At 40.1% G+C, this 22,867-nt stretch overlaps 1 protein-coding gene across 6 annotated transcripts; it reads left to right on the top strand.

Moving 5' to 3' along the window:
* Nucleotides 1-90: 90 nt before the first annotated feature.
* drd2l (dopamine receptor D2 like) lies at nucleotides 91-21,816 on the top strand. Of its 6 annotated transcripts, none has more exons than XR_002274179.1 (11): nucleotides 91-177; nucleotides 3,504-4,081; nucleotides 6,782-6,849; nucleotides 11,357-11,749; nucleotides 12,915-13,024; nucleotides 14,944-15,080; nucleotides 16,221-16,438; nucleotides 17,249-17,332; nucleotides 17,549-17,903; nucleotides 18,827-19,104; nucleotides 20,514-21,816. XR_002274179.1 is itself a non-coding variant. In XM_020590231.1 (11 exons), the coding sequence occupies exons 5-11, from the start codon at nucleotides 11,384-11,386 to the stop codon at nucleotides 19,021-19,023; spliced, it is 1,467 nt and encodes a 488-aa protein (XP_020445887.1). In that variant the 5' UTR covers nucleotides 91-177; nucleotides 3,504-4,081; nucleotides 6,379-6,514; nucleotides 6,782-6,849; nucleotides 11,357-11,383; the 3' UTR covers nucleotides 19,024-21,816. The 6 variants fall into 6 exon arrangements, 5 of the variants coding, with proteins under 5 accessions (XP_020445887.1, XP_020445886.1, XP_020445889.1 ...); XM_020590231.1 differs by adding an exon at nucleotides 6,379-6,514 and having other exon boundaries at nucleotides 18,827-21,816; XM_020590230.1 differs by adding an exon at nucleotides 6,374-6,514 and having other exon boundaries at nucleotides 18,827-21,816.
* The last annotated feature ends 1,051 nt before the right edge of the window (nucleotides 21,817-22,867 follow it).

Raw genomic sequence — 22,867 nt, 5'->3', positions numbered from 1 at the left:
CTCTCATCTCTAGCTCTCTCTCCATCTCATTTACTTTTCTTCTGTTTTGCACCCTGGAGCCTCTGGATCTTCTGCCCTTCAGTCAAGGGGATTAGAAAGCTGAAATGTGAACAAGACACAGGAAAGGAGGGGTGCTTACAGGAAGAGAGAGAGAGAGACTGCAGGAAAGATGAAAAGGTTTGGCTTCCCAGAAAGGGTGCATTTTAAATTAGCCAAGGATCGGTCTGTGTTGAACGTCTGGAGCAAGGTAAAGTCACACACACATACCACCAAGTGTAAGGTGTGTTAGCACTATTTCCTACAACCTTGGATCAGTTACTAGTTTGCTTTTCATAAAATGGAGAGTGCAAGGTCAAACCCGTTTAGGTCTGGAAGCAGAAAAACCAAAAATAGCATCATCATGATACGGTGTGCTACAGTGCCTTGCGAAAGTATTTGGCCCCCTTGAACTTTGCGACCTTTTGCCACATTTCAGGCTTCAAACATAAAGATATAAAACTGTAATTTTTTGTGAAGAATCAACAACAAGTGGGACACAATCATGAAGTGGAACGAAATTTATTGGATATTTCAAACTTTTTTAACAAATAAAAAACTGAAAAATTGGCCGTGCAAAATTATTCAGCCCCCTGTTGTGGAGAAGTTTAAAGCTGGATTTGGATACAAAAAGATTTTCCAAGCTTTAAACATCCCAAGGAGCACTGTGCAAGTGATAATATTGAAATGGAAGGAGTATCAGACCACTGCAAATCTACCAAGACCTGGCCGTCCCTCTAAACTTTCAGCTCATACAAGGAGAAGACTGATCAGAGATGCAGCCAAGAGGCCCATGATCACTCTGGATGAACTGCAGAGATCTACAGCTGAGGTGGGAGACTCTGTCCATAGGACAACAATCAGTCGTATACTGCACAAATCTGGCCTTTATGGAAGAGTGGCAAGAAGAAAGCCATTTCTTAAAGATATCCATAAAAAGTGTTGTTTAAAGTTTGCCACAAGCCACCTGGGAGACGCACCAAACATGTGGAAGAAGGTGCTCTGGTCAGATGAAACCAAAATCGAACTTTTTGGCAACAATGCAAAACGTTATGTTTGGCGTAAAAGCAACACAGCTCATCACCCTGAACACACCATCCCCATTGTCAAACATGGTGGTGGCAGCATCATGGTTTGGGCCTGCTTTTCTTCAGCAGGGGCAGGGAAGATGGTTAAAATTGATGGGAAGATGGATGGAGCCAAATACAGGACCATTTTGGAAGGAAACCTGATGGAGTCTGCAACAGACCTGAGACTGGGACGGAGATTTGTCTTCCAACAAGACAATGATCCAAAACATAAAGCAAAATCTACAATGGAATGGTTCACAAATAAACATATCCAGGTGTTAGAATGGCCAAGTCAAAGTCCAGACCTGAATCCAATTGAGAATCTGTGGAAAGAACTGAAAACTGCTGTTCACAAACGCTCTCTATCCAACCTCACTGAGCTCGAGCTGTTTTGCAAGGAGGAATGGGCAAAAATTTCCGTCTCTCGATGTGCAAAACTGATAGAGACATACCCCAAGTGACTTACAGCTGTAATCGCAGCAAAAGGTGGCGCTACAAAGTATTAACTTAAGGGGGCTGAATAATTTTGCACGCCCAATTTTTCAGTTTTTTATTTGTTAAAAAAGTTTGACATATCCAATAAATTTCGTTCCACTTCATGATTGTGTCCCACTTGTTGTTGATTCTTCACAACAAATTACAGTTTTATATCTTTATGTTTGAAGCCTGAAATGTGGCAAAAGGTCGCAAAGTTCAAGGGGGCCGAATACTTTCGCAAGGCACTGTATTTCTTTAGAATGTGTGTGTGTGTCAATGAGAATGGGCTGCTTTGAAATTGGCCTTCAGGACAGATTGGCTTTGTTCAGAGTTTCCGGCTCGTTCTTGTCACTTCAATCTGTTCAGTCAGATTTATTTTTTGCTCTTAGCATTTTTATGTTTCCTGGTAATCCTGGCAGTGACCTTGCCCAGTAGTAACCTTATTGCTAACTTTAATAATCGTCTTAAGATGGCCAAATATTGTTTGACTCTGCAGTGTCAGTCCTCGTTTTCACTGGCAGACAGTAGTGGGTTCTAGAGCTGATAGTTTTTAAAATTATTACAAGACTTCAGATTTTTTTGATAGCCACTTTTCCTTTCTTTGAGTCATTTTGTTATGCCTCCATGCCGGTGATAGCCACAGCTGGAGGCATTATGTGTTCAGGTTGTACAGGCGTCCTTACGGCCTATTCTTGTGAACGCAATATCTCAGGAACACCTTGAGGGAATTTCTTCAAATTTGACACAAATGTTCATTTAGACTCATGGAATAACTGGTTAGATTTTGGTGGTCAAAGGTCAAGGTTAGTGACCTCACATCTGTCCATTTCCTGTGAAATTGGTTGGTGGAGGCGATTTGTTGGTCAAATCTACTTTGATTATATCTTTTCAGACAATAAAACAAGATTTCCTAAGGGATTTTGGACTGTAAATATATAAATATAGAGTTGGCATCAGGTCAAAGAGGCTGAGCCTTTCAAAAGTAAGGATGAGGTGAGGTCCATCAAAATAGTTCAACATTTTAAGAATAACATTTTTCAGTATTTGCAAAGATTTTGGAGATTTTATCATCTATAGCACATAATAGCAAAATATTCAGAGAATCTGAGATCTCTGTCAGCAAGGGACAGTGCTGAAATAAGTCTCTGAATAGCGGTTTTTATCCACTAATGCAAGTTACAACTCTGCCATGCAATCAATCAATAGGAAATCATATGTACACAACCTCCAGATACAACTCTGTATCTGGGTTCAAGCTCATTTAAGATGAGTAGAGGTGAAGTGGGAAACTGCCCTGTGGTCTGACAAGTCAAAATGCATTAGTGCACAAGGCATGTAACATCTATGAAGGCACTGTTATGAGTTGCTGTTAGCACAAGCAGTTTATTCATTTGTGGATCCTCAAAAATCATATTTTCAGATAAACCTGAACAAATTGAGGAAAGCAGTCAGTTACAGATGCATTACCCCAACCCAGAATTCATGTGTTACTTGACATTGTTTTCATTGGTAAGCATTACCCCAACCCAGAATTCATGTGTTGACATTGTTTTCATTGGTAAATCTATGTTGTGTGGCTCACATCCCCTGTTTATAGCTGCCAGTAGCCTTCAAGACAGCTGCTTTGCTGTTGAAGATCATTTATTGGTTTATCAGTTGGCTTACACCAGTGTAACACTAATGCAGTCTAACCCAGCAGTCCTAGATCCTGCCTTTATGATGGTGAGAATGTTCGGTCGCTTTTCAGAGAGGTGTTGGTTCAACTGATCATTTTGGCAGCTGAAGTTTGTGCTGCTGTTGATCTGTGCTGCACAGAGAGCTGTTTCTATTATCTAACCTAGCCTCGCAGATATAAATGGGAAGGACAAAACAAGAGAACCAGTCAACCAGCAGAGACTTTCATTTTGTTTCTTTTCCCAGGCTGGCCACCTCCAGGTCTTGTGCAAGGCTAATGAGCTAACCAGCTGCTGGATGTATCCTTATTAAAGAACCAGCATCGTCTCATCACTCTCCATCTAAAAACAAATAAGCATATTTCACAAAATGTCAAAATATTTCTTTAATAATTAAAAGTAACATTTCCATGTCAGCCAAAAGCATTGCATTGTGTCTTGTTTTTCTGGCTGAGGCTCTCTGTTGATTTTTTTTTTTCCTACAAGTATAAACAACTGAAATTGTGTGTGAATCCCCTCCTCTCCTGTTCTCCTCCTCTCTTCTGTTTCTATCCTCCTCCTCCGCAGCTCTTCTGTCAGACTCCTGCAGTGCTGACACTGGAGAGGAAGGGAACTATACAACGAGTGCTCTGTGTCAGTTTTTGTTTACACATGTGTGTTTGTGTGGGGACCACACACCCACTGCCTTGGCTGACTGAGGTCAAGGTGGGAGATTTGACTCTAAGTTGGACGGATGGTTGGATGCTGCAGCCTGACATCCACTTTGTTGCCTGGTGGTGTTCTTGAGCGGAGGTCAGACTAGAATTTGAGCAGCTGAATCTGAGGGTAAGTGATTTAAACTGCTTAAAGAAGTGGTAACCTCTCTGTGGAGAGCTTGTTGATATGACCTTTTAATCTTTTAATGATAGTTTTGTTGCACTTGTTCTTGCTGATGTTGTGAACGGATCAACAACTTTCTACTCCTAACCTGCAATAATAAAAAAATTAATTTGATTCTGAAGGGGCATGCTTGTGTTTGAAAATGAGTTAGCAGGTATAAATATCATGTATTACAATATCAATATCATTATTACAAGTGAGATTACAACCATGTGGCTAAGTTATATTAAAACTGTGCACTAGTTAAAGATGATGAACGTATATATGTTTTATGGTCATTGGCTATTTACAGACTCAACATAATGGGAGGATAAACTGCAGATTCAAGATTCATTAAATTCACAGATCTCATCCTTTTCAACCAGCACTACCAAAATACAATAGGACATAAATAAATAAAACATTAGCTAAAAACAACATGAACTCTTTCATAATAAAGCTATTACAGTTAGAACTATAACTATTAAAACCTGTGGTAGCATGGATGATAAAATAAATGTATGACAGAGAGAGGAGGTCCAGCAGTGCACAATATGAGTGTGTGTGTGTGTGTGTGTGTGTAGGACACACTAAATGGACATAATGTTGTGTATTGGACCCATGATTTAATTCACTTCAGGTTTTTTTTTCCCTCATTCCTCTCTCCCTTATGTTCATTGAACGTGTTAAAGATAACGTATCTTCTATGAAGGTCTCATTTGTGAAACCCATTCTGGCTACAACGTGCCATTCTGTTTTGTCTGGAGGCTTTTTTGTAAGATAAGTCCAATAGAAGGGAACTGAAGCACCGTTCGACTCGTGCTCCAATCCCCCAAATAGACTGAAATTTAGAAAGGCACAAGCAACTTATTTGGCAGCGTCACACTTAGCAGCTAACCCTTATTATACCGACACCTTGAGTGTTAATACCATTTGTGTTATGTATCCAATTATTGTTCATGTTGAATGTGTACCAAATTGGCTAACAGCAAATAAGGGGGATTAAGAGGGCTTTGCTGTTATCTTTGTTTTCACACACCACACTGAGGCATGGTCTCCTCAGCAGTCGATGTGTGATGGTGTGTTAATTCTACTTTAATTTCCAGTTTGCACACATCACTTGGAGCCGACTTCCAAAAGCTGCTGTCTCTCGTTTTATATAAAAGATGGACATGATACAAAATTGTTTCTTGCATAAAAGATGCTTGTGCTTGGATCAGAACAGTGCCCCTGGTTTGAGGTCTCCTCATGTGACTCAGTATTGAAGTGATTCCCTTTTGTTAAGCGATCAATCAGGAATTCACAAATTATGAGAAAATCCTGCTGGTTTTGCAAGTTGTTATAAGCAAGTAATGAGAAAGCATATATGTCATGTTTACTGTGTGTTCACTCCCTCTCTGCATCTCTCTGTGCTTGTTTAATCTCTAATCAGTTATTTGGAAGAGGCTTTATTCGAGGGGCTGTTTAAATGGAACTAGGGATGTATTGACTATCTGTCTCCATTTCTTTCCTTCACTTTAACAGATGATGCAGCGAGTCTACTTCCCCTTTGTTCAGTTTGGCTCTATTTAAACTAGGACACCCTGTGTCTAATGATGTGAAGTGGTGACTTTAATTTCTGTCTCCCTTACTTACTAACACTTGACGTTATTTACTGTATGAAGTGTCACAACTCTGCACGGGCTGCTAATTTAATGTAAATTACCATATGGGGGTTATGCAGCTCAAGTAGCACGGGGAACACATGTAATTAAGCAGATGTCCTTCTGAAGGGCTGCTCTTGAGCCAAAACCCTGTTGGGTTTCCTCTGTGTTTTATTGCTTTTCCTCTGATTGCTCTAAAAAGCAGGTACATTTTCATCAGATTACTTGGAGATATGCTTGGTATAACTAAATAACACAGCCCTGCAATATTATTTGGTTACAAAAGATCGGCTGCTTGTTAAAATCTAGTGGAAAAAAGAACATGTGGCATCCTGAGGTGATTGAGAGTGAAACTGAGCTGAGAAATGTGATGCAGCAGTGAAGATTTTCTGCCCGATCTCAGCAGCGAGCTGATTATACCGCAGCTGAACATCCACATCTTTGCCAGCGGTCAGCAACTCATTTCTGCCTCTAACTGAAAAAAATAAATCTTTATTGCAGTCCAGCTCACACGCTTAGCAAAGCCAGAAGGAGTATTTTTGTTTGTTTTCCACTGATCTTAGGGTGAGAGAAGGCCAAGGATGTAATAGACCTGTCACGTGTTGTGTCTCCATAGAGCAGCTACAGATGAGGAGAAGCAGGGGAATAGACGAGAGGAGGAAAGAATGAAGGCATGAATGATGGTGTACTGTATGTTGCTGAAAAGAGATTAAGGACAAAAGGGGCATTAGACAATAAAAGATTGAAAGAGCAAAGGGTGAGTTCATAATTAAATGGAATAAGGTCATAAACTGTAATGAAATCTAACACAAATTATTACCCTGTGACCTCGGGGAAAGTTAAAACAGCATTTTTTCCCCCTCAAATTAAAATGCAGGATAGTTTTGGTGTTTTCTATTTTATCAGGGCAAAGGTTAATTAATTCTGCTGTTTTTCACATCTGTAATGTGGATCTGCTTATTCATGTTGTTCATGAGTACACAATACAGTATCTTTATGCATTTGACCCCATTCATCTTTAAAGATGCAGGTTGGAAAAGCAATGCACCAGAGACGTGGCCTGAGGCAGCAGTGGTGGCAGATGAAGTAAAGGTGAAACACTGGCACTTTTATCAATTCTCTATTTGAGGTTGTACTGTAAAGAGCCAAAGTATCTGAATCCTTAACCCTATAAAGCCATTTGTATCATATTTGATACGTGAGGTTTCTGAGCAAAACAAAATCACCAAAAATGCCCCATGTATCAAATGTGATACAAAAGAAATAGAAATAATCTAAATAATATGGCACCTCTATTCCTATATGCCTGGACTGTCTGTCTATGCATATATGGCTAATAAAAATCGTGAATCTTGTCGTGAATTGTGAATTTTATTTTGGATTTTGTTAAAAATCAACTCAGTTCCAAAAAATTAGAATGTTCTGGCTATTTTTTGATGATGTTCTGATTCTGCATCATTCAGACTCTAGTTAGACTTTTTCCACATAATGAAGATGTAAAAGGTAAATGAAGGCTCTACTGAGCAGCACTGTGAAAGGATGCATCAAAACAGCTGCTTTGTTCAACCTGAAACCTTGGAAAACATCTGGACTGTGGCTCGCTCTGTTGGCTGTTGGGCAGCAGTCTTATGAAACTTTGACAGATGAGCTCAAACTCTGAAATGCTGATTAAATATTGTGGACCTGCTCCAGCAATACAAGTTGGCAAACTGCCACATAACAGTTGATAAAAAAAAAAAAAAAAAACTTTTATAAGGGTTAGGAAACTTTGATTTCTACATACTTGTAACTGTATTAAGGTTATTCAAGTAAAACAGTCTTACATTAGGTTGGCAACATAAAACTAATTAGAGTAGTTTCCAGCCCAGCCACCATCCTCTAACTCTCCACTGCTTACCTCACTGCACTGCGGAAGTTTAATCTTTTTGAACATTAGCATTTTAACAAATCAGGCTCATTCCACAAAATTTGGGGGAGACTCTGCTCTGAACCATCGCTCATCCACGTTACTCATAAATGTTCTTTTCCTTAACGTTGCCAATTGAGAATAAGTGACATTTATGGTGAGTAAACACATGAAAGGCAATCTGAACAGCTATACAGGCTCAAAGTTATACCTTTAAGAGTTACACATCACTTCAATTAGAGTTCACAGCATTCCACACATTGACACGAGAAGTTGTCATGCTCACATCAGGAAAGGTTGTGCAGACACAGTAAAACAGCTTCGAGCACGACTTCACAGTGATGAGATCTCATCAAATCTGACCTTAAGATTGACATCTTAGAAAATTCAGTGACATTTGTACCAGCGACCTCGGAGAAATGCATAGTTTAAATAGTTGTAAATGCAGCTTTACTCTGGTGGCCATGTATGAGATTAAGTTGACTTCTCAGAGTACGGTTCATTGCACCTTGTTTTACAAGGTAACTGATGATATAATCCATAAAAACGGCTGGTAGTGTCGCTCTGGTTGTGTAGCAGGACGCACAGCAAAGTTTTATTTAAACTGCTTAAAGCATTTGGTTTCTATTCTGCTCACATGCTTTCAGTAATTATTATTTGTTTAGACAGTTTCATGAGCAAATAAATCCTCTGTTTAAAAAAAAAAGAAGTTCCACATTAGCTGCTGTTGATAAAGTGCTTGTCTCATTATTATACACTTGATACACCATCAGTGTATCAAGTGTATAATAAGTGTAGGAAATCTGAATCAATCATCTTTTTTTTAAAAGTATAGAAAGCAGTTTTGTTGTTCTTTTATGGAGTCGCTTTTATAGAATCCCTCTAAATGGGCCAACAGGTTGTCATACTGGAACAATAAAGCAGGTCATTTGTCAGTGCGGTCATAAGCATTTTCTGATCTGATTTGGTTTAAGCAACTAAAATTGCTCATCTGGACTTGTTTCAAGATTTGTGAAAATCATTTGCTAGGAATAATAATTTGTGTCTGATATGGTTTAATTAAATGATCTGAGTTTGAATTTTAAGGCAGCCCGTTCACTCAACTTTTTGAGTTGAAACAAGTTATATTTTACTGTCTAACAGCTTCTTTTTTCCCTGGTCTGGCACTTCGTCTTTGGGGACTCTCACTCTTTGACGTGTTTGAACTCATTTATGAAGGAAACTGGGGTGAGATTCATTGGGTTATTTCTGCTCCACAGACATGACTAGAAAACAGTTTTCTTCATTTCTAGTGTATATCAGAAATTATCTCACAATGGTCTTGTTTGCAACCACAGTTTCAGTGGCCACCAGTCAAATGTGAACTTGTGCAATAGCCATAGAAAACTGGAACGCTTTAGGCCAGCACTCTATTTGGCCTTTCTCTGGAAAGGATTAGGTGTTAGGGTTAACACCTAACCCTTGAATACATTGTTTAATTTACTATTTATTTTTGATTGTTTTAGTATTGGGACAACATATTAGTGTTGGTTTTAGTCTTAGTTTAGTTTTTGTTAATTTTTTTCAACAAAGGAGATAATATTTTTCTGATCAGTTTATATGTTTGTTTGCCTGTTTGTCATTGGGCAGGAAATCTCAACAGTGGGTTAATATTTAACCTAAAATATCGATTTTTGGTCAAGGAATAGGGCTCGAAATAAAGACGTTCTTCATTAGTCAAATTGATACTTTATATTACCATGTGAAATCAATAGGCTTATATGTGCCACAGAGGATAATGTCTTCAGGTCATGTGGCCAGCGGTGCAAGATAAGGTAGTTCATTGATTTCTCAGGCTTATGTTTATTAGGATGTGTTGGATATAATTGCAGAGAAGAGGCAGGAATGTGAGATGGTGAAAATCTCACCAAGTGCATTCATGATGTTGGAATTGACAGGAAATACAGGAATGATACTGAGAGCGAGTCACCTGTGTCAACTTTGTGTTGCTGAAAAATATTTTGTCACTTTTTATTATTCAGCCTCTGTAGAAACACACAAACCTTCAGCAGCAGGTTATTGATTGTGAGTTTGAAGCAGAAGTTTGGATTAAAGAAGATTCTTGAATTACATTGTCATCCTGCTTTTTTTTTTTTTTTTTTTGTCTTTTTCCTGCTGTGAACTTTTTTATTAAACTAATTTACTGGTTTTAGCTTTTGCAAAAGCACATCAGCAGTTCTGGAAATGTCAGCTTTCCCTGACCACACAAATCTGTTTCTGAATAAAATAAGACTTCGCTCACGCTCATGAATCACTCGACCCCTGCAGGCTTCAAATGTTACTGTAAAACAGTAGTAGTAGTTTGCTCCTTTACAAGGAACAGAGGCTGCGGTCAGCTCGGACTGATGGTGAGGAAAAACATCCAGTGATATGGGCAAATACACTGGTTTAGTCTCATGCTCGGGAACATCTATGTGAGTGACCGTTTGTCCTTAGCTCACTCTCATTCCTCAGCAATGGCCACACATGAGCTGTAAATGAGTCAAGTTGAGCTTTAATACCCCAAAGAACAATGAATTACAGCAATGTCTAACAAAAAATAGAAGTAAGAATTATACATTATAAATACCCTTTGGAGTATTTGACCACTAGTGGCACTGTGGCACAGTGTATTTCAGATTGTTTCTATCATGCATTACATCCACCAGTGTAGTGCACTAAAATATTTATTAGGGACACAGACCTTACCAATAAACTTGGATGTAAACAATGCACAGTTTTAAATCTTAAATAAATAAGTTTTAAATTAAACTGCTCCCCCAGCTTTGAATAACTGATAGGGTTTTGCCTGTTTATGGTTTTTCCATAAAAGGTTTCATTTACCTTTTTAAAAAAAACTTAAATATAATTCTACCACTTTGGCTTCACTGATACATAATTTTGAATATACAATATTGTTCACTTCGCAGCCCAGAGGTTTCAATTTTCTACATAACACTCATGTAAGTTACATTTTAGAGCATGATTGTTTGCCAAAGTAGCTGTAATAACACAAAATCATTGTAAAGTGAGACCAGATAAACCTTTCTCCTCCAGCAGACTAGTTCACAGGAACACGCAGGAACCACTTAATACCAAGCCACCTGGAGAGAGCAGCAAGAAGAGGTCAGACAACTAGTGGAAATAGGTTATCTTGAAACAGAGCATTGTGAAACCAAGCTGCTGGCCACTGTTTGAACTAGCTCAGAATTTAACAAGAACTTTTACCCATTAAAAACTCATTTTATTTCTACGAACGCGGTGACACTGGCAGTTTTCCCGTCCTCGACTTTGAGTTTTACTTCCCTGCAGTCGACCTTTTTGAGCCAAAAACAACCTCTGTAGAACTAAGAGATATTTAAACTGTGATTCAGTCAGTGGTTTAGATTAAATCAGGTGACCTTGACATGTACCTGTGTGTGTGTGTGTGTGTAGGCAGAGTGCTCTGCTGTTTGTATGCATGCCCTGTGTGTGGTGTTCAGCTGTGTTGTCTCTCTGAGTTGAGACCAAAAGTTCTTATAGCACAGTAACTGTTTCCCTTTTATCTTCCTCTGTTGTCAGACTCAAAAGTCAGTCATTGTGGGATCTACTCTGAACAGCTGAATCGAGAGCACAGTGTGGCCATGAAGGGTCTGAAGGACATTTCTTTTTTGTCTTTGTGCCATCAATTTTCAGCCTGACCATGTCCACTGGAGCGAGATCATGACTTTGCTCAATGAGTCAGATGAGGCCTCCCCTCCCTCTTTTCTTCTCTCACCTTTTGACCACAATTTCTCCATCCTTGTTACCCATGATCCCTCATACTCCGCCACATCCTACCCCATCTCCTCCCCTCTGACCTCCTCCAACTGCACCAGCGCTCCGTCGGCCTCCTCTCCTCCATACAACTTCTACGCCGTGCTGCTGGTGCTCCTGATCTTCTGCGTGGTGTTCGGTAATGTGTTGGTGTGCATGGCGGTGTCTCGGGAGCGCGCTCTGCAGACCACCACCAACTACCTCATTGTCTCCCTGGCTGTGTCCGACCTCCTGCTGGCCACGCTGGTCATGCCCTGGGGCGTCTACCTGGAGGTATGTGCATGCTTGTGTGTGTTTTCAATTTTTCAGGTTTCATTTATTATTTAATACTATTGCTGTAATCAGATTTCCTCAACCATCTAGCCCTGAAACTAACAGTTATTTTCACTGTCAGGCATTTTCTTAATTAATCGTTTTAGAACTGTGAAGACTTTGAGTTTTAATCAAAATGCCAACTAGATTGATCACCGATAGCCAAAATGTCAAATGTTCTCTGGTTCCAGCTTCTGAAGTGTGCTGCTTTTCGTGACAGCTGAATATTGTTGTGTACTGGAATGTCGGTCGAAATAGAATTCAGAAAATAATCAACTAGAAAGTTGTGGAAAATATTAGTTTCCTCTTAGTTTATTTCTTATTCAGCACTAATTAGCTGTTGTTAGTGTTGTATTTTTTATTTCTTATTTAAGCCAGTATTCACGTAAGGGGGTTAAGTCCATGTCAAAGAAGTTTACCCAATTAACTAAAAAAAATGTAACTTACAATTAAATATAATTAATTCAGCTTTTAGATAAATGAGAATTAAGCCATTTCTCTCAAACTGTGAACAGTTTTACAAGGTACTGTAAAATACTGATTACTACAGTCAGTACTCTTTATGCAGCCACAAACACATCATCCTGTGTTATTACTGGACATTAAAATTTTTAATTCTTGCGAGAATTGAGTCATTTCAAAAGCAAATGATAATGAGGATCAGTGGAGCAAAAAAGGATTTAATTATCAAGTACACTCTGTCAAGGGTAAGAGCAAGGTTATGTAGCAAAGAGTGATGCAGCCTGATTCATGGTGGTGGTGCGTTGGGTAGAGCAGTCGTCTCCCAACCAAAAGGTTCAAGGTTTGAATCTCTGTGCCTGTAGTCCAAGTGTCGAAGTGTCCTTGGGCAAGACACTGAATCCCCCCTGTTGCCCCCGATGGTTAGAGCTGTCGGTTGAGGTGGCACCGCAGATGGCTGCCTTGGTTCTGTACCATAAACAAATTCCTTGTGTGTAACATACTTGGCCAATAAAGGTGATTATCCTTATCATGTTAATGCTGCTCCACCAGTGTTCCAACATATTTTACTGGCCAAAATGTACAAAATGAGTTGAGAAATTAAAGAGGTTAAAATGAAAATGAATGAGATGTGTGTTAACCATAACATCACTTTGATCTGATGAAGGTGGTGGGAGAGTGGCGCTTCAGTCTCATCCACTGTGACATCCTGCTCACCCTGGATGTCATGATGTGCACCGCCAGCATCCTCAACCTCTGTGCCATCAGCATCGACAGGTGGGCTCTTCCTTCCACTGTCGTCTTTGTCCTTACTTTACTTTTAGTTTACTCTCTTTGCTGCACTTTTAACAAAACACTCATCATCTTTTCTGAAAATGTATTTCTCTCTGCAAAATCCGCTTTCAAAAAGAGAAGCTAATGATTAAATAGTTTCAGTGATTTTCATTTAGAAAGAAGACCAAAATTAAAAAAAAAAAAAAAAAAGACAGCAGATCAATATGTAGTTCAATATCCAGTGAGGTTGGTTTGTTTGTTTTTTACTTCGTACTCACTACAGTCTTAATTGGTGCAGGTTGGGCTAAACTAAGAGCGGGCAACACACATGCTTGCAGTTACACACACATCCACTAAAAACCTTTAAAGGTGCATCCATCATTTAGCTGTCACAGAGCAGCCGGTTAGGAGCCCCATACGCTCTAGTTATCGGTTTGTGTTCCAGCAGCTAATGACAGGTTCGTGCTGCGGTTTTCACAGCGTCCTCTGCAGTCTTCAGTGTGCATTTTGTTGTTTGGGGATCAATGAGACTATGACTGATGGTTTTGTGTTGCACCTGATGCCCTCTTCATGTGTCCAAAGGAATGTGACCAGACACTGAGCAGGCATGCAGTCTACAGCTGCATCCCAACTCCTCTGGCAAAGTGACACATTGAGGTTGAACCAATTTAGGCTTGTGTCACTTGGTATAGTAATTAAGGATGGAGTCTTTATTGCTTGTCAAACTGTAGACTGTATATACTGCGGTCAAAAAGTTGTCTGGGCTTTGTACCCTGTAATTTAAAATGAGCTACAAGCTTAAAGTTCTTTCAAGTTTAATTTGCAATGTTCACATTACTTAATGCTCAAGTCCAATCATTTTGTAAGAGCAAACTTTTTGTCAACGGTTCACATTTATGTTTGTAACATGTATCCAGTTTGGATCTGAACATCGCTGAGCTCCTAAACTGCCACATATCCTCGAATTTAACTGAAATGTGAACCGCATGTGTACAAGAATAACAATGTAATGATATGAAAGTCAAATTGCACAGTTACAATCTTTCTTCCAGTTTAGCTTGATCAGAAGCTTCTTCATAAATGTTCAACAGCTGTGAAATATCCCAGTCTCTCCACTGACCCCTGTCACTGCTGTTGCTCATGTTTATTCTGGTCTGTGAGGGGCTGACACTGAATGATGAAGACAGGTGACAGGTGCATGTGCAGCGCCGTGAGACAGTGAAGAAACCACACAAATCTGACAGCGGTCACATGGTATCAATCAGATCTAAGAATGCATAAAGAAGTGGCCCAGTGGATTTGAAAAAATCAGATTTAGTTTGTTCCCACATCTGTGAAAAGATCAGGTTTGTGAAAATAGCGTGTCAGCATGTAGTGTGAACACAGCTATGGCTCCTTTTTATACAACTCTCTCTGAATAACTTTGATCAACCTCTGACTTTTTGTCCAGCGCCATCAAAAGGGTCAGGATTTCACTTTGTCCAGTACCTTGGATTATGACCAAATACTTGTAAAGCTAAAGACACTTAACAGCCTCAGCTGTAATTTAGAGTGGTAGTCCAGTTTATCTACCCCACAACAGTGGTCCTCAGGTTACCTCGTATTCAGAATGGTCCCTGGGTCACAGTGAGTTGACAATGAGTTGCTCTAAATGGTTGTGTCCCTGTGGCTGTCAAACGAGCAGTAACGGCTTTTGTCCTTAAGAAGAGAAACTGCAAATTTGTTTGGTCTTAAAATCATGTGGCTGGGTTTGATTCAAAATATGAGTGAATATGAAAAGGAGATAATGACGCCCGAAACTGTATTAGTATGTGGTCACTGTGCACTTGTGTGTACAAATACAGGCACAACAAGTGAGTGTGTGAGAGGCCTGCTAATGTGTTATCTGTGTTAGGTATCTCTTTGTGTACGTACTGCTGCAGGTACACTGCGGTGGCCATGCCGATGCTCTACAACACCAGGTACAGCTCCAGGAGAAGGGTGGCGGTGATGATTGCTGTGGTGTGGTTCCTCTCTTTTGCCATCTCCTGCCCATTATTGTTTGGACTCAACAACACTGGTAACAGCTACATCTGATCTCTCCTCTCAAGTTCCTCCACACTTATTATTCTAGGTGTTAGCTCTGTCCAGGAAGTGGCACCGTGAAATTCAGTCATGCATCCCTAAAAAAGAGGTGAAGCTTAAACCACTTGGTTTTGTGCAGTGTGTATCAAAGGTCGCTAACCAATGTATTTGTGCCGTCCACTTTTTGGTGCAGTTTATATTCCTTCAGAGTAGTGTTATATAAAGGTCAGTGATAGTTTCCTTAAGTTTTGGTTCTCTGGTCCTGTCCATGCCTTCAAAACTTAGCACTGTCAAGACATTTTGCAGTTGTCAGCAGTGTGAACTTTGTGTCAAAATTCCTTTAAAATTTACTGGCTTTGGTGTGAAATGGTAAAAGAAAAAAAGTCTTCTTCTAGTTGTAGCAAGAGTTTCTTTGATTTGAATCTCTTTGACTGGATTATATTTAGAGATACAGTGTGAGGCAATGTAACAGCAATAATGCCAATGTGTTCTGCTATCATTGCATAATTAATAAAAACCTGTGGCTGAGATTGGCAGCTTCTACGTGCCCTGGCATGAACTTCAAAAGCATATACAGGTGAAGATTTGTTGGGGAAAAAAGGGAAATGCAACTGAAGGTCTGAGACAGGAAAATACAGGTGTATGGGAAATCTAGTTTGATTTAAAATTCTTAGCACACATGTCCAGTGGGAATTTTTCACATGACTGTGATTTTAAATGTTATGAAGCCAAGAAGTGAACCATCCATAGCCACTGCTGAAGGTCAAAAGATGCAGCAGAAAGATCGAGGAAAGTTTCCAGTAAGAGGATTATAATCACAGTACTGTTTCCAAGGTCAAAGTTTGTGGTTGTCCAAAGTTTATAAAATGCACACTGTATCTCATCTGTTTAATTTGTGCAAAACCTAAAGAGCAGAAATGACAAGTTGTGCTTTTGCAAGCAGTTACTGTATGTGCTGGACTACTTCTTGGCAGGGTTCAGTTGAAAGGACTGTTTTAAACCACTGACAAAGCCAGACTATTCTTTCCCCCATTTACAACCTTTATACTACACTCAGCTAATCATCTGCTGCCTTTATATGCAATGTGCAGCATGAGAGTGGTATCAATTAATTCTCTGCATTTCCCCCCTTTAGCCAGTCGAGAAGGTACCACATGCAGCTTTGCAGACCCAGCCTTCGTGGTGTACTCATCTGTGGCCTCCTTCTATGTGCCCTTCATTGTAACTTTGCTGGTGTATGCACAGATCTGTGTGGTGCTGCGCAAACGAGGCAGACGCACTGCGCCACCACGTACACATAGCCTGCACACACAAGGTGCAGCTGAGGCAGGAGAAGGTCATCGGCACAGAAAGGTTCGTGCTGCAGCTGAGAACAACCTTTCTGATGATGATTCCTGCTCCATAAAAATGGCATTGATAGATTCTGATCCACTGCACCAAGTCTATAACCTTTATGCTCAAAAATATCAGCTCAGAAGTTCCCAGACCTGTTTTTCAGTGAATGTTAGCTTTTCTATCAAACCCATATTTTAAAAATTGCTTTTGAACTTGGCTAAGTCATTTTCATAGGAAACATTTTCTTTCCAACTAAACATCATTCACTCAATGCTTAAAGCTACAGTATGTATCTTTTTTCAAATATTTTAGTTGTAGAGATCTGCTCCAGACCTTGTCTTAATGTGGAGACGTGCTGTCGGAGCCTCCTGTGACCCAGACTCACTGAACAGCACTGGCAGCAGTGCAGAGAGATTAGCTTCTAAAAGGTTTTCAGTGGGACTTACGTCTCTAACCTATCAGAGATTTTCAATTATTTCTGCTGGATCAGTAAGTTTTGTTACATTCTCATTTCTGAATGAATATCTGAACAGCTGGGCAGAGTGTGGTGGAGTGTAGCAGATCATAGTAGAGAGGAGGTGCTGGGTGGACTGGATTGATTTGGAGTTTGATGTTAGTGCTACCTTAAGTTACATACTGTAGCTTTAAAGTAGATGAAACAAAAACACTAATTAGAAATTGTTCTTGAGTTATCAGTACACAAAGGCCATGATTTGTTGGCTCTGGGAAGAACAGGAACAGCATTACATTGGGACACCTGGATAGTATTGGTTAAGCTCTTCTTTCCAATATTTCTTCTATTCACTGTGCATCCTCCTTCCCTCTCAGAACAAATGCACACAACCAGAAGATGTGAAGTTGTGCACCATGATCCTGAGGCCAGCAACTGCAGCTCCGCAGCGCAAGAAGGTGGTGAGTTTTTTGACCAAATCAATACAAAGGGCCTTTTACATACCATCTGCTGCCTCTGCAGTGATGCTCTGCTCATTTTCTCTTAACCCTCTTGTTTTGTTCTTTCATAAATGTCAAGTCCCCTTTTTCATCCATCCTTCATGTTTACAATCAGGCATCCTCAGCTTTATCCCCTGTTACCCACCTGCCTCACCCTCCTTCCTCCCTGTGTATTAGACTCTGGTAAAGGAGGCGGTTGTTCACCCCCTCGAGGTGGAGCCGGGTCAGTTTCTGCCTCAGACAGAGCAGAACCTGGCTCCTGACCCTGCTCCCCGGACCCCCACCCACTCTGGACAGGCAAAGATCTCCCTGTCCATCTCAGTCAGACCTTCCCCGGTTCTTCCTTCAACTATGACACGATCAGCCCTGATACCTCGCCCCCCCACCCTCGAGGACGGCACAGGGGGACTTGAGGGATGGAGGCAGCGCAGCGGAGGCAGAGAGAAATGGGGGGTCACCAAGGAGAGGGTGAGAGGGAGGCTGTCACAACAGAAGGAGCGGAAGGCCACACAAATGCTTGCTATTGTGCTTGGTGAGCAGAAAACTAATTGTTCAAGTGTCTGTCTTTGGACCGTGTATATGTTTATCCTGTCTCACTGTGCCTGTATGTGTGTGGATATTGACTATATTTGGGTTTCTAAGAAAAGGCTAGGAAAGTAAGTAGCAGCTAAGTGGAAAAAGTCAATAAATAGGTCAGGTTTTCTAGAAAGGCTTCCAAAATAACAAGTGGGTACTGAGTAACTAACACTTTCTCTGCTTCCATTTTAATTAGTACAAATATGTGTAGGCCTGTCTTGGAAATATCCTAGTAAATTACAGCTAAATGGCATAGTTTTTAGGAAATTATGAGGAACATTTTCAGGAAATTAGCTGGAAAATATGGGGACCTTTTTGTAAAAGGATTGTGAAAGAAGCCAATATAAGAATTAGGCTTAAAATCTAATTATAAAAAACAAACTAATTATATATTTTTAAACACTTAAACTCTCTAAACTGCAACAACCTTTGGCTAAAGAAGGACTTAAGATCTAGGAAAACAATGAGCTACACAGAAACTTATTCATTAAAGTTTGACATCCACAGCATTATTTTTTGTCCCGCATGATTGATGAGTTTTCATTTGACTGTATTTTTTTTCCGGTCCACCCCATCTGTTCTGTGATTTATGCGACGTGGCTGCTGTGACACTGCAGTTGAGACTGATTAAGTACCCTCCCTCTGTCTGTCTATCATAGTCTTGTTTCAGCAGTTCCGCAATTCAGTTGCAAATTACAAATACAAAAGTTGGTGGGATATTCCATAATTTATGTCCCTGCACAAGTTGTGCCACATGCGCTACCTGTCAAATGTTTGGCCAGACTTTCCAAAAAAATTGAAAAGGAAAGTGTTAGTGCGCATGCTGTGCTAGTACATGTCAGCACATCCTCTGATCCACACCTTCTCCCTGTTTCCAAGGTGTGTTCATCATCTGCTGGCTGCCTTTCTTCCTGACACACGTCCTGAAGGCCCACTGCAACAGCTGCTGTATCTCGCCCACCCTGTACAGCGCCGTCACCTGGCTGGGGTACCTCAACAGCGCTGTCAACCCTGTCATCTACACTACTTTCAACATTGAGTTTCGCAAAGCTTTCATCAAGATCCTGCACTGCTGAGAGGCTGAATGACAAGAAGCATTCGCTGTCAGGAAAAAGAACATGACATTGATTTAAGAGCTATCAGAAGTAGAGGAGAAGGTAATAAAGTTTTGGTATACCTGAATATGTGGATGAAAAAATAGACAGAATGACTGATGAGTTACAGTAACATGATACAAGCTCTCTAGAAAATTGAAGACTAGAGAAATATAACCAACAGAAAGAAAGAAAGACACAAAGAAACTACCAGATGATCACAAAAAAAGAGTGTGTGAAGTAAAAAAAAAAAGGCTCCAAGAAACACAATCAAGTTGAAGATATTTATGGAGAAGAAGGCGCACTGTGCTGTGTACATAAACTCTGTAAAGGGAATATCTCAAATCTCTCGACAGCATCCTGACTGCAAGAGATGTAACTGTTTTTCCAATTCACTCAAACACTTGATTTGTGTCAGACTCTCGTTGTATATTCTTGTAATCTTCAGGATTTTGTTATTTATTCGCATGTGCTCGTCTTTCTCAAAGGACTGCAATAAGTCCAGGCAATAAAAAAAAAAAACTTTCACAGATTATTATGTGACTAGCAGCTAAAGTAGAATCATTGATTTGGTGAATGAACACACATATGAAATTAGCAGACAGCGAAGAGCGATTTCACCCCGTTTTTTTTTTTTTTTCTTTCAGTAAGTCCATGCATGTAAAAGTTGGTTTTGTAAATAATCATTTTACTGGCTTTGAATAGGGATCACAACAGACCAATTAAAATAATAATAAAACATTTTCCTTTTATTTGTGTTTTGAAGCAATTGCCATCCAATTGGCTTCAAGGGAAATTTTCTTTTACCCAAGATGCTCTTTAGAGAATGTGTAGTAAAATATAAGAAAATAAGTAGAATTTAAAAAATGACATTTTTCTGCAAAGCAATACAAGCAGTGTTCTTGATAGGATTGTAAATAGCATTTTACCTCTACAGTGGCACAGAGGTAGTAAAACGCACCAAGAGTCCCAGTGCCAACAGCTAGCATTCAGACAGGATTCTGTGCACATACTGAGGATTTTCAATTAATCCCTCCAACTGTTTATCTGGGGTCGGGTCATGGGGGTAGCAAGCTTAGAGGGGCAGTCCAGAAGTCCCTCTCTACAACAACGTTTCCCAGCTCCTCCTGTGATTGCAGATGGGCCTTGTTTTATGCAAAACCTTCCTCAATCTTTCTGCCAATATGGTGCAAACTCCCGTCCTTAATGAGATTGGAAAATGTGCAGTGAACATGTATGTGTGTGTGGGCTTTACCCATCCTTTCCCAAAAGATTTAATTAAGTGTTGTCGAATATTTACATGATTCCCTTGCAGCAGTGCCCATGAAATCTCTTGTTTTATTGTTTACCTTGAAATTCATACATAAAAACATTGTGCCACTGACACATGGAAGAAAGAGAGAGAGAGAGCTTGCTTTAGTTGATTTAACCTCATTTGCACTTATTTTCACACTTATTTCCTTATTTTTGAGGTGGATGTGACTCAGGCAGTTTGATTCCAGCTTCTCTAGTCCTGTCGAGGTGCCCTTGGTCTCCAGCTTGCTCCTGGTGGCTGTTCTATAGGTGTGTATGTTTGTGCGCATGAATGGGTAAATGGGAAATAATATATAGTGCTTTGAGTGCACTTCCTTGTTTTGAAAAGTGTTATCTACTATATGTACTATACCATACCGTGAAACCATGTGATATTTCCTTTAAAGGAATAGTTTAACATTACAGCAGTCTCATGTTTGTTCAGTTAAGTAAAAATGAAGCTGCAGCTGCTTAGCTTAGCATGGAGACTGGAAACTGGGTTAGAAACAAGTCCAAAAGTAAAAACAAAATCTTATTACTAGTACTTCTAAATCACAGTATTACATTATATCTTGTTTAATGCATACCAAAACCAAGGGGTAAAAGTGGCTGGGAGCACAGATTTTTAGTTTTTGGACAGACACAAGCTAGGCTAGCATTTCCCCTGTTTCCGGGCTTTATGCTAAGTTTACTGTCCTCTGGCTCCAGCTTCACATTTAATGAACAGCTATGACATCATTATCAATCCTCCCATTTAACTCTTGGCAATAATGCAAACAGCATCATAATGTCAAACTACTGTTTTAAATCCCATCACAATCATTTTTGTACTCTAATATCATTCAGACCCATTAAAAGTTCAAGTTCACTTCAGTCTGTGTTGAAACTAATTTCTTTAACATGAAGTGATTACTGGACTTTGAATGCAGAGATATTTTGCTATTTGAAGTAGAAAGACCAAGGAGATGGTGTTGGACTTTAGGAGGGCACAGGGAGCATATAATCCTATCCACAACCATTGGACACTTTTGGAGAGGATCAGCAACTTTAGGTTCATTGGGGTCCATATCAGCAAGGACCTGAAGTGGTTATCCTATATCGAGTCAGTGGTGAGAAGTGCAAAGAAGGAAGAGGAGGTATGGCATGGACAGAAGGATACTCTGTAACTGTTACAAGTGCACCACTGGGTATCCTCTCTGGCTGCATCACCACCTGGTCTGGGAGCAGCACTTATAGGACAGAAAGTAAATTATGAGTCTGCTCGAGATATCACCAGGTCTGAACTGCCTTCTGTGCGGGAGCTCTACATTCAGAGGAGCATAAGGAAAGCTGAAAAACTCATCAAGGACCCCAGCCACCCCAGTCACACACTGTTTGAACTGCTGCCATCAGGGACACTGTACAGAAACATTGGATCCAGCCGGCTCAGAGACAGCTTCTATCCACAAGCCATCGGACTGCTGAACTCCGGGACTCGAAGAACATACTGGCACCCACATAAACGCAAATACTCATACTCTCTCTCCCACACAACACATGTTATTGTAAATTGTATACTATATATATTTTATCTTTATGCAAATGTATTGTTTAGATACTGTTCTTTTTTTTTTTTTGACTGGGCTCAAACATGCCACATTTCTCTGCCTTGCTCTGTTGCTGTGTATGTCCTGAAAAAAGCTCTTGATTCTGGGAAAATGAGGGAAAACTCCAAACCCTTTATCATTGCTTTCACTTACTCGATTTATCTTCAACTTTCAGTCACAGCTGACAGTCTAACCTTTTGGCACCCGAGTGCTTGAATCTTTAGTTACTATCACAGGGAAGATAAGAGTTTGGCTTCCTGTCTGATACTGGCCACTTCCTGGTAGTAAACCCTACTGATGTTCCTCTCTGCACAAGGTAAAACAAGTGTTGCTGAACTGTGAGGGTTGCTGTGGAGAAGCTGAACTAAAAGTCCATCTCTCCTCTCATATTTGATACCACAGAGAGCAGAGGCTGGCAGAGCTGTGTGTATTCGAGCAGGTTGGACTGGTGCAAGCTGCCAGTCAGCGTGACTGGAATTAACAAGGGCTCTCACACCAGTACGGAACGAATGAAGGCTCCATGCTTTATTTATTTGTTCAGTGTCATGAGCAGGTATGAAGGACACAGCATGGTCATGTTACAAATAACTAGCAAGCATGCTGTACTGTATTTAAGACTTCAACACAGGAGACTGTGTAGTAGTACACAGCTGTTTTTGACAGACTAAACAAAATCAAAACAGAATATTTCAGAATGTTTCACGTGGCCGATACGGTAAGTCAGTCATTTGTTGCCACTAATTTTCTGAGTGGATGGACTGGCACAAAATTTCATGTTTCTCAGAGGCTGTATGTCATTAACTTGGCTGATCTAAAATGTTCCTCCTGTGCCACCATGAGTTCATAATTTATGGTTCTGAGTTAAATGTCTCAACAATCATGGGATGGATTGCCATCAAATGTGATACACACATTAATGTTTGCTTCAAGGTGAATTATAAAAATAA

Source organism: Monopterus albus, unplaced genomic scaffold, assembly GCF_001952655.1.
Source record: "Monopterus albus unplaced genomic scaffold, M_albus_1.0 scaffold11.1, whole genome shotgun sequence".
In the NCBI taxonomy this organism is placed as follows: Eukaryota; Metazoa; Chordata; class Actinopteri; order Synbranchiformes; family Synbranchidae; genus Monopterus; species Monopterus albus.
The sequence above is the reverse complement of the archived record's forward strand: the minus strand, read 5'-3'. Positions and strand labels throughout refer to the sequence as shown.